The sequence below is a fragment of the Bombus pascuorum genome, chromosome 2, assembly GCF_905332965.1.
Source record: "Bombus pascuorum chromosome 2, iyBomPasc1.1, whole genome shotgun sequence".
NCBI classification, from domain to species: Eukaryota; Metazoa; Arthropoda; class Insecta; order Hymenoptera; family Apidae; genus Bombus; species Bombus pascuorum.
The window spans coordinates 6,816,687-6,838,138 of record NC_083489.1 but is presented as its reverse complement, the minus strand read 5'-3'; the positions used below and the strand labels follow the sequence as shown (position 1 = coordinate 6,838,138).

Below are 21,452 nucleotides of genomic sequence, written 5' to 3'. Positions count from 1 at the left end.
AATATGTGGTGTTTCTTCAAAAAGTCTACCATCTTCTAACAGGAAGTTTTTACATTTTGTAAAAGTACCATGATAAAATCATACAATGTAATTTATTACTAATTAACTATTTTTATAACCTCGTCTATTATTCTATTACATAACTTTATTTAATATTCTATTACGTAACAATGTAGGTATCTTGAAAAATAATACTTGATGAAAATAATGTATCAGATAGAAATCTTATAAATATCTACATAAATATACAGTGTATCTGTTAATCAAATAGTTGAAATGTTATGAAATTTTTCTTCTTTCGTAAATGTAAGACAATCGGTATTCTTTAGGACTCGTAAATATTAATTCAAACGTAACTGACTTAAGAATTATATTTTCCATTATTATTGTTTTCTCATTTTTGCACATTATTATTTATAGATCGTCTTTCTATGATTAATTATTCAATCTACTAGAAACTTTCCAAGTCTTCATTCTGCCTTGTTAGCCATTTTTCCACAAACTTCTTTAATTATTCTTCTGGAAGGATAATTTGCATATCTCGGTCAATTGTGCAAATATAATAATGGACATGGTAATGTATATTTAAAATACGATAAAAAATGACGAAAATTACCTATTCCACCCAACGCAAACGGTAGATTTAAATGACGAAGAACAAACGGAGCAACTTGTTTTGATTCATCCAAACATGATCTCGAAGATATCGAGGAGGAAGTCGTGAAAGTTTTCTCGTTTAACTTTATCGATCGTGTTACCGTAATAAACGACGGAACGAAAAGTTACGCATTCAACAAGTTCGGAAAGAGTTTAATCGGCGCTCGATTGCCGACTAATTCGACGCGAATGCTGGAATAATCTTCGATCACCGCGGAAGTTGACACAGGGTTATTCAACGTTCTCTCGAGTACTTTTAAGGCTGTATCTATGCCGACGAATCGCTCTCCAAGTTCGACGTCGATTCACCCGTTAAGCAGCTTACAATGTCGGAAAATAAGATGGTCGTGAGAAAGAGTTTCCAAGTTGGAATTCCTATGTATGTATGTTCCTCTGTGTATGTAATTGAAATTGTTTCATAAATCACCTCGAGTTGCTCCCTCGCAGCCTTTGATCTCGCGATTGATGTAATCTATTGGTAATCATTTCTACGTGCATGGTTCGGTTTTATTTCTTATTCGGTATATTTAATAAAAATTAAATTGTAATTATAGCGATTGGTAGACTAAATTTTTATTCTTTGACGTTTAAGTTAATTCTTAACGTACATAAAAGTTTAATAAATTTTAATTCCAATAAAATTAGTGACTATTCCCTAAGTCTTTTATAGATAGTTTTCAAACATTTTTACAGTTTCTGTATTATTTATTTCAATACTTTTTTACTTTATAAGATTTTTCTTTATATATTGAAAGCATCACAACTAAATACAGAAATTTATTCCTCTAGGACATATTATCGTTTTCTTTCTTTAATTGGCTCTTTGTAATCGTATCAATGCCTTTAATACGTTGTTGATAAGACATTTGTCATTTTTGGAAAAGATCAGTTTGATTTTACAAAATTCAGCTGCTCTAACAATGAAAAATTTGTTGCAGTATAGAATGAGATACTTTAGTAATTTTTGTGTCGTATAACATTTATTTTATTATATCACATTTCTCCGTGCTTTTCTGTATTATCTGAATATGTTCCCTTTTGTTTTACGTATGAAACATAGAGTATAAAATAATCTTAAACAATTAACAATATATGTTCCTAATACATACTTCTATAATGTATTAATAACAGTGATATAATTATTTTGAGAACAACCTCGTTCCGCAAAATTGTTTGATATAATCGACGCTATTATGAATTAAAATATACAGGTGGGAGTAAATCAAATATTTGCATAAAGTTTTTATTATACAAATAACGTATGAATTATGTGAAACGTTTGTCACAAAAATATAGGTAACCGTACAAAATCGGTTTATCGAGTAGAAGTTTGAAACTGGTCGAAGTTGTGGTTTCATTGCGTTTACCACATTGTATTAATAATTAGCCACATATTTCGTGGTTAGTAGCTTAATTAATGTTATCCGAATCACGAGGATCTTACTCGCCGATTTTATTGTCTGCTTTCTTTTACTATTACTAGCATTAATTATTTTGAAAACAGTCTAAAATTCGTTTATTCATTCGGATTTCATTTCCTCTTTTATGAAATTGCTTTTTTTCATAGAAATAATATTTTATAACCCAATTAACAATCAATTAATTGTAATAGATAGGAAAATAAATTAAGAAATTAAAAAGGTGTTACTTTACGGTTTAAATTACTAGGCAGAATTAAGCCATTTTATTGAATAATTCATTAATAATTTAAAAATAGAAGTATATCTACATGTTGGGAAATATTCAAGAATAAAGACGATGTTTATTACAATGAATAATGCATTTTTACTTATTAGTTTGCAGTGAATTTTAATCGATTACGCTTCTTTCAATGATATCATGTATATACTAGTTAATACCATTTTATGTACTTCGTTTCAATTTGAAAATTGAAACGTATATGAATTTTTGTAGAACGAATAAAATTTACCCCTAAATTAAGCGAGAATATGTGATCTGTTCCATAATTGTTAATTAAACACATACAGTAGCGGACAAAAGTTTAAGACGATGATTTGTAAACCGGATTACAAACATCTTATACGCATATTGTTCTTCTATTCGGTTTGTCTCTTTGGAATAACGTAGCTGTATGTTTGACCTTCGTAACCTCAGACAGTCAGTTGTTAAATACAAACAATGTAGGAGTTACAACAGTTAGTTACCGCCTAGCACTTGGAAACAGTGGACATTAGTTTAAGACGATCTGTGTAAAACGTGAGTACGAGTACAGTTTTTGAACATTTTGATTCTGGAATGTCAAAATCATTGTTTAGTGTACCTTTTATTGCTTAAAATTCATTTAGGTAGGAACAGACTATGGGTAAATCAAAGAATTTACTTGAAAACGAAAGGGAACAAATCGTAAGGCTGCGAAAGCAAAGTAAAACCTTCACCGAAATAGCAAATATAGTGAACAGGTCAGAAACAGCTTGTAAACAAGCTTGGTATAAATGTTTAAAGACAGGCATGTATTGCGATCAACCGAAAAACGGAAGACCACGGAAAACAACACCGAAAATGGATCGCCGGATTCATCGATTGAGCGAAAAGGATCGTTTTCGTAGTGCAAATAATATTGCTGCGGAGATAAACTATGAAAACGATACACAAATTAGTGCTAGAACTGTTAGGAGAAGATTAGAAGACTTTAACTTAAGAGGACGAAAACCCCAAAAGAAACCACTGCTGAGTTCTAGGAATCGAAAAAGACGACTTGCATTTGCTAAAGCTCATAAGCATTGGACAAGTGAAGATTGGCAAAAGGTATTGTTTTCTGACGAATCGAAATTCAATCGCGTCTGTTCTGACGGGATACGGTACGTTAGACGTCGAATTGGCGAAAGTTTGAAAACACAGTGCGTTTTAAAAACTCTTAAACATGGTGGTGGCAACGTTATGGTGTGGGCGTGTTTTTCTCGAAGCGGCCCTGGTCCGATATGTCGTATCAATGGAATTATGGACCGTTTTCAATACAAGGACATACTCAAGAACACAATGTTACCTTTTGCACGCAACAATATGAGTGATGATTTTATTTTTCAAAATGATAATGATCCGAAGCACACGGCTCGGGTTGTGAAACAGTTTTTTCAAGAAGAAAATATCACCGTGCTGCCGTGGCCGTCGCAATCACCAGACATTAACCCAATCGAGAATTTGTGAAGCATCATAAAAAAGACAGTACAAGGTTATAAACCGAAAAATTTAAATGAACTTTACTCTACGATTGAAACAGCCTGGAATAATATTACGGTAGATTAATATAAAAAATTAATAGATTCTATGCCAAGAAGATGTACCGAAGGGATAAGAAATAACGGATATTGAACAAAATATTGAATTTAAACAAAAATTGTGTATATTTTTTAACCAAAAATTAATATTTTTTGTATAGTCTTAAACTTTTGACCGACGAAATATTATACAGATTTCGTTCCTTTTTTATAACTTAGCTATTGAGCAAAATATCAAAATGAAATTTTTTTTCTAAGTGTACAAACAAATGTACAATTAGTTAATACCAAAAGTAGAACACCGTATTTATATTTTTTATGGAAAGTAAATCAATTATTTATTTCTTCCATTTCGTCTTAAACTTTTGTCCGCTACTGTATCTGTTGGTAACATTAAAGGTTTATCATCCTGTATATACCAACATTTCACACACACATATATCAAGTAATATTTACTATGATTAACGTATTAACTGAATAATATATAATAATATATAACAAATACGTAATCCTACTTTAGATGAAACTCTCCAATACTTCAAATTTATCTCATTTCAAACAGCTTATACACTCTATGCAATATCGTTGCGATTCAAACTCGGTAACACCTAAAATTCGTTTCACCGTAAACCGAGCAGTTTCTCCCCTTATTCATCATCCTCGTCATCATCCTTAATAATATAACTATATAATCCTGAATAGTAAAATTTAAACTTTTCATCGACACCAATAAATCAACCGATCGCAACTTATTACACATTGTAATGAGATCATTCACATTTTTTTCGCAGAGTTCATTCTTGTGGCTCATTCAAAATCTTTCTCTATGCGTTTTCTAGCATCTGATTTAGGGTAGTATCTTAGGGTTAGTATATTAGGGTAGTAGGCTAGGATACTACATAAGTAGTAGGGTAGTACAAGAATTTATAAACTAGGAAAAATGAAAAACGAGTGGCAAAGAGAATATTTCAAGATTCGTTTCTATGTAAGTAACATCATATGGAAATGTTCCTTAAGAATGTTTTCAGTGGCTCACGAAAATATCTCTAAACGCTCGCTATACTATTAATTTATTACACTAACTGATATTTCACACAGCCAAATGTACAACCACTGATAATACTGACATGATAACGTTCTCTGTGAACAGGAGGCTTGCACCAGAACACTTTTTCCCCTCAACTGTCTCTGGTCACCGGGAACGCGCCAACGCTGACGATCAACAGCTTCTCGTCACCGAATTCGACAGGGAATGTGGTACCAACGACGGGAGTGTTGCTCCAGGAGTATCAGTCGCCGACAGGTTCGACTACCGGATGCTCGGTCACTGTGAACGGCACCTCGTGCCCTACGAGCTCGGCCTCGAGCGCGATGGTGGTGCAGGGTGGCCAGAATGGCAACCAGGTTGTCCAGGCCACTGGCAAGAAACGAGAGGCCTTCCTATCGAGTCAAGGTCAGCCAGTGAAACTGGAGAACAAATCGACGAGGCAGCCGTGTGTTTGCAGAAACAGCAACGGTACGTGTAGCCCTAGCTGATTTACCTTTTCTTTTCTTTTTTCGTCTTCTCTTTATTTCTCTTCTTTTCTCTTCTACCTATCTGCGCTAAGAACGTTCGGTTCTGTCGCCCATCGACAAGAACTCGTAACCTGTTTACCGAATCGTTTATCGGGTGGAGAATTCTATAATTAGGCAATTAAATCTTTGATAATAATCGGTTAATAATTGGTGAAACATAAACGAATATCGGTTACAGATTGAATAATTAGATAGAGTGGTCGTCGGAAGTTTTCGGACCAAACGTACTCTTATTATACTCTTGGAATGAAAAGTTGTAGAAAATTAAAATTACTTACGCAAGTACGATATATAATGCGTCTTATAAACAATACTAATGTTGTAAAAATTTTTTCAAGAAGGATTATATTAATAAGTAATTTAATACATAATTTAACGCGATGGAACATTTGGTTGAATACCTTCGGCCATTGAACATTGATATTTCCTACTATTGGGTGATAATAATAGTGATAATTAACATGTTGCAAAGACGAGTATTGGGAGAAAAATATCAGACTGAATTGTAGTATATTTCAGTTGTCAGTCTAGTTTTTTATAATTTACAGTTTTATTATTACGTAGCTACACAAGTGTTATATGGTTTTGCTCTCTTTCGCATTGTACAAAGAACAACTGCCACGTGGTTCTACTCTTGCATCGCTACATCCAGTAATAAATATTATCGTCCCAATTCAGAGGGATCTTTACTTAATTACATGTTTCTTGATTAATACGTCAACGATCCAAAGCGAGGTTGACTGTCGGATCTCGAACTATATGGAATGGTCACACCTCTACAAGAGGAATTCGAAAGTAGATCGGTTAGGATGATCCTGTGGAACGGGACTCGTTTTTTGACACTTGTCGTTTTTCGTTTGATTGCCGAGTATCGGACAGTTCGCTAGTCGTGAAAGACGAGATCGTTGGTTTCTGGGTTAGCTAGGCTGTTGATCGGCGGACGTAGACCTTTGGATATTGTGAAACACCATTTTTCTACGATACGTGTATTTTTTAGGCAACGACAGCTTGAGATCAGTATCGCTTGGATGTAATTTTCGATATTTCTATTAAAAAGTAGAGGCGAGAAATTTTGCTAGAAAATATATCTAAATATGTAAAATTATTTATATTTCCGGTATTTGACAACGAAGACTGAAGATTCTTTTGGTCATTAGCTTTGAATTTCTAGAAATATCAAAATAATTCAGTGGCGTTGAAAAATGATTTTTAATTTATTCTCTATGAAGAAGTAGCATTTTTCATAAATAATAAATAATATATTGACCCAGTCAATTTTTCTGAACAACGGATTAAAGATTCCAAGAATCTTCAGTCAACCGAATTTCGAGACCTCTGATATTTCACATTAAGAACGTTTAAATTTTTCCGGCATAAATTTTTAATTTCCAAAAGCATTCCAGTAAATTGATAGAATTTCCACGAAACTCTAGATATCTCTTTGTAACATTTTACCTGAATAAAAAATAGAAAGATCTCGAAATTAATTATATTTCCAATGTTTCGCAACGAAAGCGCGAGTCTAAAGTTAAACAAATTTCTAAATTTTCTCATCTGCAAATTTTAAATTTCGAATAGCATCGATAGAATTTCGATGTATTGGGTTGGCAATTAAGTGATTGCGGATTTTGTCATTAGGTGGTAATGACAAAATCAATAATTTCCAATATATTTCTCTAAACTTTAAAATTAATTTTATTCCAGAGCAAAATTTTCCGCTGTACCATATACCGCAATACTAAAAAATCTTTCATTAGATAAAGTTGTATACTTTTGATACTTCATATTGAAAGACTCCAAAAATGTTGTTATTTTATTTATTTAAATGACGTAAATTTGTAACTTTCGAAAGCATCGAAATGCACTGACAGAGTTTCGAGGCGATTCTCAATATTTTACGACGAAGGTCCGAACACGTTCAGAGACGCTTCGATTCTAGGCCAGCGTCCAATTAATCCTTGCACGGATTGGTCACAGTGTAGCTCTATCGAAACGTTTCTGGCCGTGGACAAAGATTAACATAAATCACGACACGCTGTTCGTTGCCAAATTTAAGGCCAGGTTTGTCGTGTGCAGTTAGCCTGTCTTGGCCGAAGGAACGCATTAAGGCTCTACATGTACGTAGAAAACCAGTAGATACGTACATCAATCTCCTAGACATTTTTGTGACCAAAGTAAATTTGTCTTGCAAACTAAGTAATTACGTTAAATGAGTGGAGTAGCTAAATTATTATGAGACGTAAGACATATAAAAATTTGATCAGTAAATTATTCTGTAACAAAGTGCATCTGGTGAAGTTAAAAGTGATAAAAAAGAATGAGATGAAATTAAAATGGTTGCACTTTGTACTTACGAGCGTTAGATAAAAAAATTGTATCTTCTACAGCAGTTTTTAAATAAAGTGGTAGCTTGTTTGAGTCTTTATGAAACTTCAAGAAAACTCGCTGAAGCAATATTTTAGTAATAAAGATAAAAAATTCAACAACGTCGGGACAAACGTGAATTACCTGTAGACGAGATAACAGTGAATTTTATATCGAGGAATAATTTCAATGTTTTGTTAAACAGGCGGTTCAATGTTTTCTTGCTTTTCTTTTACCGAGAAAAAGGAATTGATCCTTTAAGAAGATCTTTGGCGTAGAATCGAGAGAAGAAATCATTAATAATTAGATTGCAGATTTTCATGCATGTACGGAAAATTGCGCGAACAATGTGGAAAAATATCTAAAATATCCAAAGTAGAATAGCTGTAAAAATATTTACTGGGTGAAACAAATTTTTGCGTAAGTTCCATCTCTTTAATTCTGTTTATAGAGCTACAAGTTTGCATAAATATCAACGACGATTCGTTCTAATTTTTCACAATTTAAGAAACCTTTTCCAAGGATGACGAAACGTAAATTTCAATCGAAAATAATGCAAAGAACGTAGCAGATTTACGACAATTAATTTCTTTCCTCTCAAAGAACAAAAACGACGGAATCTGCCGATCAATTTGATATTTATTTGCCATTACGAGACTCTAAATGTAGTCGATATAGAACTTCTGCGTTATATTGTATATAGTCTTTTAAGTTCCCTCAGTCCAGTCACTAGAAGGCCCGCTTCCTTTGTAAAAGACGCCATTCAATTCTATTCTACGCGATTCGACCCTGGTAATTTGTCCCTGACACGAAAGAACGATTTCTTAGAAGTCCTTGCGCTTTCCTTTTACTTGTTATCGGGATTAGCGAAGCTGGCAGAAGATTTTAAGAGAGATGCCCTCGCATCAAAGCCTCGAACAGGTCGGAGATACGATTGCTGACCTTGCTGGAAGTCTTCTTGCATCTGCATTATTGTCAGGGGGTGAGCTAGAGCGTCCTTTGTTCGAAGGGCTTCTTCGATGGCAACTTTAATTACGAATGGTGATCTTAATGCTTCGTTCTTAGGGGTAAAACGTGATTCTGTTGCGGAAACGTCGAGATGAGAATTCTACGGGAAATGTTATTAAGTCATATATTGACGATTGGAATAGTGGAATATTACGAGGACGTACATTTTTACAATATTTTCCTGATGGCATAGTAATTGTGTTTTGATTCAAAACGTATCAACGAATTCAAGGAAGATAAACGTAGTACGTTTCGATTTAAAGTCACTGTTTTTAGAAATAATTTTTGTTCATTTTTCTTCGCTTTATTTTTGATGTATCCGTCAAGGGGAGAAAGAATCTGTTTTATGAAAATGTATATTGCTTCATTTATGTTTGAGCGTGAAGTTTAACACGATGAAAGCACAAATTTAATGCGATACAAGTTTTCAGAATTGGAATAAAATTTTACAATATAGGTAGGTTAATGCATATTAGGCATGATAATTGACGCGTGAAATCCGCGAAGCGGATCACTTAAAATATAATAGGTCAATTATGTTCAAAGTGATATATTTGAAAATTTTTACAACGTTATATTTAAATAAATATTCGTGAAATCTCCACGTTACATCTTTCCTATATCTTTGATTCACTTATAATTATAAACGAAATGTAATATAAATGTTAAGAAATGCAAATCCTATAAATGCATTATTACTTTTAACATGGCAAGAATTTTACATCAAATTTAGCTTAAGCTAGTTACAAAGCTAGTTAGCTAGTTAAATTTGACTTTGCTACGTTTCTCTTATTAATTCTTGTAGCTATTTTAATAAAATGACAGAAATAAAATTTAATTTCAAATTACACAAATTTTAAGTAATTAAAAAATATATTTTATGATAAACAAAGTATTACGAAATTTTTATTCATAAATTTGATTTAAAAAATCTATTTATCGAACTGTTTTGGTTTCTTAATCTTTAAAGATCCACGGTCTAAAACCTTTCGGAATTCGTTTTATTTTATGAGATTCTCTTTATATTTGCTTGAAATAATTACGACCTAACAATTTGGATTATTCTCACTGGAGTATTCTACACTGACAATTAATGCAATTTACTTGCAGAAGCTAGAGATTTATTTTATCGAATCGACGTGTCTTCGACGTCTTTAAATGGCTAATCACAGGTTGGAATAATTTATCGATTTAAAATTAACTAGTGCTCTTTTGTATTTTCTACTGAAAAAACTTGTATTAGTATTCGAAAAGCGACGGAAACATTACCTGCGTTAATTAAAATTCTAGGGATTTAGTGAAATTTTTGTAGCAAATATTTATAAACGGAATGCAGTTTCTTTTAGACAAAAATGTTTTGACGAGGTTTTAAAAAAATAATGGAAAGAACATAACAATTGAAAAACGATGAATGGCGAGTGATAAATGAGGGAACGGAAAGAAGTAAAATTTGAGTGGAAGATTAATTACGTATAAGTGATTCATCTTTTATTATAAATATTTCCTGAACCGACTTCCTTTCTGTCAGAATACTTTATTAATATTTGTAAATGGTCCATTTGAAATCGTAAAGAATATTTAAGATATTATTCGTGGTAATTTATCAAGCACAGATATTATCGAGTCATGGACCATTCATGCGCATTCATGGGAAATAATTAAAAAATCAACAATATTAAAACGAATAGTTTCAGGATAATTTAGATCGAAGAATAATTTTAAGAAAAATATCATCCCTAATAAGAAGAGAGAATCGATTTACCTATGGATCGTCATAATTATTTGAGGCACGTGTATAAAGAAAAGAAAATGTTCCATTTTGGTAGAATCGAAATATACATCATTTGTCTTTCGTTTCTCCATTATCGTCTTCTCGCATGTACACCAAAAAACCGTATGCACGCAAACGGGACATAAGAGTAATTTAAACGAGAAAAAACAGAATAGAAAGTATTGTACGGTACGTGAACGTTATTTAGATTATTCTACATAATTCACTAACTTTAAACCTTTCATGAATTCCAGCAAATTATATTTGTTATATTTATATCGTCGTCAAAGTTATCCTTAAGCAAGCATTTTGTTCTACACTTAGGGCTTCGATTTATATTCAGATCCTACATCTTAGCAGCTTGTGATTGAACGAGCTGCTGTTAGATTAAAGGAAGTTGCATTCGCCACATTGGACTGTCGATTCGTTGCAATTAGGATGATCAATTCTACTGCATAAAATGGCTACTTGATCTATCTACGTACTTAAGCAGTGCAGTAATCAATTTATAGTTCTTGAAAAAACCTACTTGATAATAGTTCGCTCGTTTTTTAAATTACCGATACAATTACGATTACGATCTTGACACGATTCTGTATTGACATGTATTGACGTAGCATCGTGCAACGTATCTAATATTTATTGGATGAAGCAGCGGAAGGTCTCGTATATTTAAACGCCTTGTGACGCGTAAAAGTCAGAACGGACGAGATTCCGTGGAAATTCCACGGAATTCCTTGGCACTTTGGAGCAAACATCGCGGAACTAAGAACGAGATAAAATCTGAGGATCGGTGGACTGGCTGCATTGAAGTGCAAAGCAGGAAACCTCGAAGCTTTACTGCCGCTTATGCAATTGACGACGTTACAGCCGACTTCCTTGTAGGGTGCACGGTTGCTAAACTTCGACGTAAACTTCATGGTTGCCGTCCCAGACGTGACGTTTTTCATCGGCTCGACGAATCACGTTTCGTTACGTAAGGTTTGTTCGCGTTCTATGGCTGTTCTCTCTCGTCGACTTCTTAACGAATGCTTATTTGTATCGAATTCCACGCTACGATAATGGATATACGAGAATTCACGGATTTAGAGGATTTTACTGAACTGTGAATGTAGAATGAGAGACGTAGAAGATACACAGGGTGTTCCGTGTAATTAGGACAAGCTGTAAGTATGAAACGATAGAAGACTGAAGAAAATTTCATAAGGAAAATGTTGTTATTTCTATATTTAGAGGTAGGATCGCAATAGTTATTACTATATTGTATGGATAGATCTATCACACCGTTCTGGGCCGGAAAACCTTTATTGCACACACTGACATGGACTAGAGGGAAAAAAGAAACAAAAGAACATCTTAAAACTATCGATTGTGTTTTTTGTAACTTGCGCATCTGCACATGGAGGGCGAGCACGAACTCACGTTATCATTTGCAACAGAAAAATTAAATAGTTTTGAATAATACACGACCTGATGTAATTTGCAAGCGACGACGTTTTAAAGATTAAATTGCCACTTGCGCGTCATTTAGCATAATCGAATCACCACATCGTTTGGAACCGTTCAATTTTGCTTAATGAAATTCTTTTCTATCCTTCGCCGTCTCAGGATTATAGTTTGATCCAGTTACGCGAGGCACCCTATATAGCCGAATAAAAGAAAGCTCGAGCGAATTTGCTAAGAACCGGATTCGCGATTTCAGCCTTGTTCAATCCATCAGGTGTCACTATTAACGCAATATTTCATTCGCAGTTTCTTTTTTAGGCTGTTTACGTTATTGAATCTTATTCACTAAGGTAACGATTACGAAAGCAAAGTCCAACATTTCTTAATACTTTTCTCGTTACGCTCTCTTCATCTACTTTGAATTCTGTATCATGAAGCTTGAAGAAGTCGAAGCATATAAATATTTACACGATTGTGATAAATTATTCTTTTTCAAATCATGGAAATCTCTTTTGCGTCTGATTTATCGTATCATGGACTTTTTTTAAAATATTTATCATTCCAAGAGATGTTACTGTGTCAATATTTATGCCAGAATGATATATAGATTAGTTTCTTTTTACGATTTACGATTTTAATATTTGTATACTAATTTCATTGCTTATATCGTATCTTTTCACGATTTTTCATTTCACTGTCTAAAATTTAAGGGTTAATGATTTTCATTGTAATTCTTTTTGAAGAAATTATTCGTCATCCTCAGCAATAAATTTACCCACGCGTTGCTACAAACATCTAGATTTTTCAATTTCTTGCGATTAAAAATATTGCGAATGTTGCGATGAACAACAGTCAGATAGCATTCCGTTGGGTAAATTGGACGAACCCGACAATTTTTGCACACTCTTCACTGACAGATTGAAGTCTAGTATCTTGTTAAAAAATAAATTATTGACCAATTCCAAATATTTCTCTTTAATTGCTGCATTTAATCGATCCGACTGAGAACAGCATTTATATAAATTGAGAGTTTTGTTATTTAATTGAAATTTATCATAAACAAGCCACTTCCAATTTCCGATATACAATAGAGTTTAATTACAATAGGAATCTTTCGAATAATATTCGAATAATCAGTTGTAGAAAAAATGATGCTTAATTTTAGATGTGAATTTTGTCTGCGTGTGTGAAATTGTTTGCAATCTATAGTAGCTTAAATTGGAGCACGAATGTTATTATCCAAGAACGATGGAAGTAGACAAGAAACAATGATTTGATTATAATATTCGTAAACAAAGATGGTTCGCGAAACTACTTTATCATTTAATAGATAGATAATGGAAGTTTCGAATAGCATTATAACATTGAACGGAAGCCATTAATTCCAAGTCCAACATGAACACATAGATTGCAACATGAAACTGCAACTGAACTTATATGACTATTAAAGTTCCGTATAACTTTCTACAGAAATTTAAGGCGTTTAGATCAAATTCAACAGCAATGAATTCCAAGTGATCGATAACAGTATTTTCAGCTCGAGTGAACATGAACAAATTGTTGCTCCTGAATTGAAGTTCCGTTAGAATATCTTATTTGAACATTTTAATTATCCATCTAATGAAATTGGTAGATCGATGAGTAAAACGTTTAAACAGGAGATTTCAATTGGAAACATTTAAGTATCGTTCGTAGTAACTTTTAATCACACACACATAGTTGTTAAAATATTAGCAAAATTAATCTGTAATTTCATCGGAGGTGAAATTCCACCATACTAAATACTATCCCGATGTTATTTCTAACTATCGCAAACAACAATTTTTCTATTTTTTATTTAATATCGCATAGCGATGAAACATTTAAATATACATAGCGTTCGTTTAATTCTATCGATCTTTATTGATGTAAAGTGAAAAAGATTAGTTAAATTTTACCGGTAATAACATAAATTTAATTTTCTTTGACGATAGCTTTCAAGAGTTAATCTAACAGCGAGTTGCTTATTTTCTAATATTAAAGCTTTACGTAAATTTAGTTTAGAATATCGAGTATGTAAATTGATCGTGTCGAAAAGGTTGGTAACTAGATCTTTAACCACGATAAAGAGCTACTTTACAAAATACCACCACCGAACTGTTAATAGCTTAAATGCACAAAGCTTCGTATGTGCTTCTACCATAGTTTAGGGTATCTAAGTTAAATCCAGAAGCAATTAATCCAGACTAATAACGGCCACTTTCCGAAATGTGATCATCTAACTATCAATAAACCGATCATCACGTGTCAAACTTTACGTCCAACTTGGAACATCCACATCAATTTGCTCAATGATTAGTTTCGATCCTTAATTGTTATTTATACGCTGTAATTTCAGCTGTACATCTTCGCAACATCAAATGACAATTTCTTACCGCTCTTCTTTTAGTTGCATTTACCAATTTTTAAATTTAATTTACCATTTTACCATTTACCAATTTACCATTCGAAGAAGAAGTTTAATATAAAATCTTTTAATAATAGAAAAACACGATCGACCTAAAGAACGCTGTAAGGTTAATTTGCAAGTTTTTGAACTGCGCGAACAAGTTAAATAACTAAAATTGAAAATCACATTTATAGCAAAGATTTTCAACACCACTTTTAAGAGACACCGATAATTTCTGATTGATTCAAGTATGTGAGTTCTGTGATTTATATATCCTCGCCAAGTCATGTATTTTTGATATCAGACATAAAGCACGTACGTATTCTCTCTCTTTCTTGGCTTTTTATAGAAAAATAAATGTTAAGACCTGTGTTACGTGCAGTGGCATTTAAGACGTGAAATTTGTAGTATTACACCGTCTTATTTTCGGAACGCGCTGTTTAAAGATTCCAAATTTAAACGATAAACAAATTCTTATTCAAACTCACATTTCACGCAAACTATCCAAACCACACTGAAGAGGTTGCTGCAATAACTCGAGTAAATCAATGGAAAGCATCTTAAAATCGTCAAGTCACTGTTTCAACCTTCCTATAAATTCGTAATCAAATATCGTTCCTAATAACAAACATTTGCACTCTTGAATACCAAAGCTATACCTCCCTTTTTCTTCCAATAAATATAATGCAATTGAAATATCGAACCTGTCTGGCCTTATCTCTATGAACTTTTCAATTTCTCAACGTCTGAATTCAGACAACCGAACTTCTTAATCAAATCAATCGATCGCAATCCTCAAATCTACCTCGTTCTACCCTACCACTCAAACCACCATCGATCATCACCCGACAAATTACTCATCAGAATAACGCCTCAAAAAACAAAAGAAGAAAAAAAGTAAACTCCCTTTTCAACTTAAAAATCTTCGTTTTCAATTAACCCATTTCCAACCATAGACGATAAGTCGTTTACCCAATCCACGTAAGCATCACTAGATCAATTAACTTGCTCTAGCTTGGAACATCGCCTCAGAACAACTATAAAATACCGCAACCATCCAACAGGTCATGATATCTTCTCCTATTGAGCATCGAAAGCACGAGTGTTTCGACGAGGTTTGCGCGGTTGGTTGCCTAAATAGAATCGACTGGGACGAACCGAAATCGGTTGGTCGTCGTCGAACACAGTCCGCGAGCGATGTAGCGCACGAGCAGGAACAAATCATGATATCTACTCGTACGAAGTATCGAAAGCACGAATGTTTCGTTGGGATTTTCGCGGTTGGCCGTCTAAATAGAGTGGACTGGAACGAACTCGAAATCGGTTGGTCGTCGTCGAACACGATCCGCGAGCGGTGTGGCGCGCGGGCAAGAAGAGAAGCAGGAAGCGTGCAGAGCTACCGTCGCTGATGCAATTGACGACCTTGCAGCGACTCCCTCCGGGCGTTCCGCAACACGAAGTCGTGTTTGGAGTCGGCAGCAGGGGAAAGAGGCGGTTACGGGTTGGTCGGACGCGACAGAGAGAGGGCAAAAGCGTCGGAGAACGACAGGCAGAAACAGACACACGAACCACACGGAGAAGCAAGGAGGGAATGGTCGTGAGTTGGAAAGGCAAGTTGAAGGAGTAAAGAAGTAAAATAGGGAGAAAAAGAGGGAGACGGGACGAGAGAATACAGGGTGTCGCAAAATATGTAGGGAAATTTGGAGGGTACAGGAGCGAATCGGTGTATGTCAGTGTTAGGTTAAAAATGTCTTATACCATGCAAATAGGAATATTTATTTGTTCGTTGCAAATGGTTTCAGTTGCCGAAACGATTTATTGATTACGACATAGTCGTTTCGATATAACTACAGGAATTAAGAATCCTGAATTAGATAGGATCGTAGCACGACGGTTGAAGGATTTGGCAATAAAAAGCTATTTGCGATCCACATAAATCATTCTTAACGAACGACTGACTTGTACTTATTGGCTTTTAAGCTCTCAATTTATAAGATCGATTGTAGGAACCGAAACGATGAGAAATGCCCATTAAGAAGAACGTCGTTTAAGGCTTATTTTTCAAATTATGTGCAACGCTGTTTTTTCGTTAGAAATATATTAGCATGAGAAATCAGCTGACGAACCTTTCTTCGATCTTATCAATATTCTTCGTGTTTCTCATTTTAATGCAACAGTCGAAATTCTATCTATATTCTACATCGGCCAACGAAAGCATCCTTTGAACATTTACCATAAGAAACTCTGATATATTGGTATATCGTGTCTATAAAACATTTTGAAATTTCATTGACACTATGACGAGACACGATTATCATGGTAAATTGGTAAATTCTGAAAGCACTCTGCAACCGCCCCCATTCGTAAGTATCAAGACACTTACAGAAAAATATGGTAAAACCTTTGACAAACTATTAGGAAATAGTCGTCAATCCTCATTTAAGAGCTCAGACTGTAATGAATATGTAAGTTCAACGTTGCAATAAAAATGCCAGAATTATGTAATAAATAGAAATATGAAATGTTGGTTTTGTTCATATTCATCGTATCGTATTAGATATCTGATTATAGTTGTACTTGTTAAATATTCTGTTATTGCGTTATAAACGTTGCAAATGCTGTAAACAATTCCATACATCGGATTCAAACTTTAGGGTATTTGATTCATCTGAAATTCTTTCAACGTGCTTTAGATCGAACAATTGTATAGATGTTAACATATTATCAATTTATTAGTTACCTCTAAAATTCTTATAAACAGTTTTCACAATCTCTTGCTATGTAGTTTCAAGCGTTATCCCGTACAAATTTCTAGCCGGTTAAATATTTCCCTAACACAAACTATACCAATTATCACGTCACACACTAAATCAACATACGGATGTCCTAATACCAATGGTCAGGGATGTAGACATATAGTAATTGCAAGACATTTTCTACAAATGTACATTTAATAAAAATATATCATGCAACATAAATATTCAGGATGGTTGCACTGAATATTCAAGCTTATTAATATGATAAATAATTGTCTCTTTAACTATACATGTACCTCTATGACCTCTGTGAAATATATACATCCGGCAGATATCTTGCTTTTTTTATGTAACGTACATTTTCAGATATGTTTCAAGCTTGATCAATGTAATCGTCATAGCCGAATCTCATTACGACGTTAATGAAATTCCAGAATGTTTCGTACAAGATACGTACGTGACATGTTCATAAAATATCTCTACAAGTAAGCAACTGTATGTCATTTGTTTCGGTTGGTGGATCTCAAAGTCAGAAACTCGAAGCGTGAATGAGACGGAGAGAAAGGTTCATTCGCTGATTCATTGATGCCAGCACATTTCTACCGCAAAGTAGTAGAATTTTAAAGTAGCAGAGTAGAGTTTTCCATCGTTTTCTGATTTCGAATCAACCCCATAAATGTTACCCACATATTCTGTGACACCCTGTATAAGAAGGGGTAGGGGTCGAGGAAGAAAAGGACGAAATCGAAGCAGCAGAAAAGGATAAATAGAAGGGACGAAGAGGATGAAGGAGAAGAAAGAGGGGGATGAGTAAAAAACGAAGGGACGAAAGAAAAAAGAAGTGGTAGTGGAGGAGGAGGAGGCGAAGGAGGAGGAGTCAAAAAAGAGGAGACAAAAAAGCGTGGAGAGGCAGAGAGACGGATGAACGGAGAAGGTTGAAAGAGGGTTGCATGTTAGTTAAAGAAGGAAACGACGAGGTGAGACAGGAAAATGAGGAAAGAGAGAGAAAGAGAGGGACGAGCTTACGCAAGATTCTCCCGCTTCTATATTTACTGTAAGAACCGACTGGTCTCTCCGGCAGTTTCTCTTTGGTATCCCCCGACGAGCCAGTTTTACGCTTCGTTTTCATGATTCATTCCTGTCCACCACGTGGCCCAGTCGACGACGCTTCCCACGGCGGGCTACTTGTTCGAAGAACGACCGCGACGACTTTTGTAGGCCAAAACTCGTTACCCGCGCGTTGAGTAAATTGCACGAAATACCGAGAAACTGATGAGCTCTCCCAATGGGAGGCTTCGACCAGCGATCTAGCCAATTTTTCGTAACATGATCGACGGACATCGCGGAGACAGGCTTCGTCCTCGTTATTGGCGCTAATCAGTAAGCTAAATTTTCGTGATTGATTGGTAATTTGCGCTAATTTATTTTGATTACCTTTTATATAGTTTTTATGTGATGGTTATGGATATAACTATCGTAATAGGTTTGTTCATAGAGCGAATTATGGAGTACGTCTTTTAAAGGAAATTACATATAGTTGTAATATTTTTGAAAGGAACTTTAACTTTGTGAACAACATACAAGTATTTACTAAACTTATGCTTTTTCAAATTTGTTAATTCGATTGCTTATGCTTCAGGGGACTTTGTAAAAATAATTTTAGACTTGTTTTCAGTTGTAGTTTCGTCTAAAAAATTGAAAATTGAGGGTATTGTGCAACAATTAATCTTGTATGACGTTTCCCGTTCTGAAAATTTAACTACTTTAGCAAAATAATTGAAAACAAGTTCATCCAGGAATAAATTGTAAGTTAAGGTCTGAAGATTTTTATGAAATTTAAAAAAGAAATTATTCAATAAATAGAAGTATATTTTACAAAGATCGCATAGAGTTATGAAAGAAATAAATCTCGATAGAATATTACAATAATAATTAGATATATTAACTGTCGATACTGATATGTTTTAGAATTAAATTTTTAAAACTTTTTTGATAATTTTTCAAACTTTTACGTCATTAAATGTTTTACAATGATACATATATTCATCTGCCTTTCACAAATCTTGGTATAAAATTTGATACATGCAATATGTCTAATAAATATTAACCAACGTATATATATATTGCAAGATATACAGTAGCTTGATACGTATGCTTTTAATCAAATTAAAATTTTCATATCTTGCCAGAGTGGAGAAAACACGATGCAAAACAATATTTGCCTTAATAATTCAAGAAATACTAAAGCTACACGAAGAGTACAGCTTAAAATAACTGGAAAATTTCTTTCTCTAGTAAAATAATTAATATTTTGTGAGTAAGTTTCATACTGTACTAACAAAATATTAAAAAGAATTTTACATAATTATATATGTATGCAAATAGGTAATTCGTAGCCATGGCTAACTATAAATAAACACAACAAAAACATTTGCAAAGTTCAAGACAGCTATTAAAACAGTGTGTTTTAACCGGGTTTATTCCTAAGTGATTATCATACATTTGCATATGGAGGAATTCTTAATAATCGCTTTAGGTACCATTAAATTTTTCAGTTATGCATATCATCTAGGTTAAGCAATGTGAAAAAGAAATGAGAGCAAGTAATAAAACTTCATGTACTCGTTCGTTAACCGTGCAATTTTAAAACCGAGCCAGATATTGTTTTTAATTATCCGGCTAACATAAGCAAAGAAATATGATTATACAATATATCGGAGAATGTGGATAAAAAGTCGACTCGAAGAAACGTTCATAATTACGTGAAATGTTATCAAAAATAACTTTAATTGCTTTGACTCGATGAAACAAGTGTATAATTATTTTGTATCGTAATACTACTAATGAAAGAACAATGATATAGATGAAGAAAGAAAAACAGAATAAAGAATATGCAGATAAATGTATGTTGGAAGAAATTTCGAGCAAAATTTGATTTTCTACAAATATATTATGGAACTCTAAATAATTCATTTTTCATTTCTGTTATCAGAAAATAACTTTAAATCGAAAATTATAAATTCGTACTATGTTGCTTTTTAAGCTCTTAACATTTTTCAAATTGTTCAATATATAAATGACGTCGTTTTTTATTTAATTATTATTTTATTAAAACGATCGTTTACGTATTTCGAATAATAATGTCAGGAACATAGTTAGTTATTAGTTAGTATTAGTTAATTATATGATGATTAACATTCGTGTATTTAGTGTCCATAATAAATAGGTCAACGTAAACATTTATGCGGAACTACGGTATTATTACTTTCGCATTCAATTGATTCATTCATCAAACATTTAATTGAAATTCATATATCAAACTCTGAATTTCTTGATAATTTCGACTTCAAATGCCAAACTGTACAAACAAATTCATCCAACGCTTATACCGCGTTGAGTGCATCCTCGTTCTCGTTCCATCACGAACTAAATTCAACAAATCAAAATTATTTTAATAAGACTTTTTTCGATCGTAAAAGTACAATTTTCATTGCTTTCTCTGCTCCGTTTTGAAACAAAATTAATCTAGTTGTAAATGACCCGGTCTCTTCGATTTCCAATCTCCAATCACATAATCAAACTCAACAATAATTAAAAGATTAAAATTATCTCAACAAGACACTTTTCAATTACGAAAGACTTTACGTTATTTTTATTCCCCGTTTTCACACTTTATACATCAAACTCTAAATTTCTTGATCTCCTCAATTTTCCATTTTCAACCACGCAATCAAACTCATCAACAAATCCGATTTAATTTAAGATTCTTCTCAATCGCAAAAACAAAACTTTCCTCGTTTCAAACCAGACCATCTATTATTCTTCCTCGTTTCCAAACAAGATTTACCATCAGTCCTTAAATTTCTTGCATTCTACGATTTGCAATATTCAACCATACAAACGCATCAACAATGGAAACCATTCGAACAAGAGTTTCGAGTCAAACATTATTTTTCTTCGATCACGAAAAATAAAACTTTGATTATTTCACATAAAACCTTTCTTGCTTTCTGCCGATTTTCAAACAAAATTCAGCATACTTAATCACGTTAATCTCTCCGGAACGTGAAATTCATGCATCCCCCCTTTGAAAATGCAACAAAAAATTGCGGAATAATTTTCCATCGTGGATTTTCCGAGACAAGCGAAGAGATAGGTAAACGTTCTATCGCGAGTGACTTTAACAATCGATCGAAATTAATTTGACTGGC

General features: G+C 33.6%; 1 protein-coding gene across 3 annotated transcripts in view; it reads left to right on the top strand.

Annotated features, from left to right (window-relative positions):
• The window catches only part of LOC132916274 (uncharacterized), a 349,285-nt gene that overhangs the window by 259,861 nt on the left and 67,972 nt on the right, over nt 1–21,452 (top strand). For all 3 annotated transcript variants that reach the window (XM_060976131.1, XM_060976132.1, XM_060976130.1), the window contains one exon: nt 5,044–5,409. In XM_060976131.1, the coding sequence (XP_060832114.1) occupies nt 5,044–5,409 (366 nt within the window). The remainder of the gene's footprint in view (nt 1–5,043; nt 5,410–21,452) is intronic.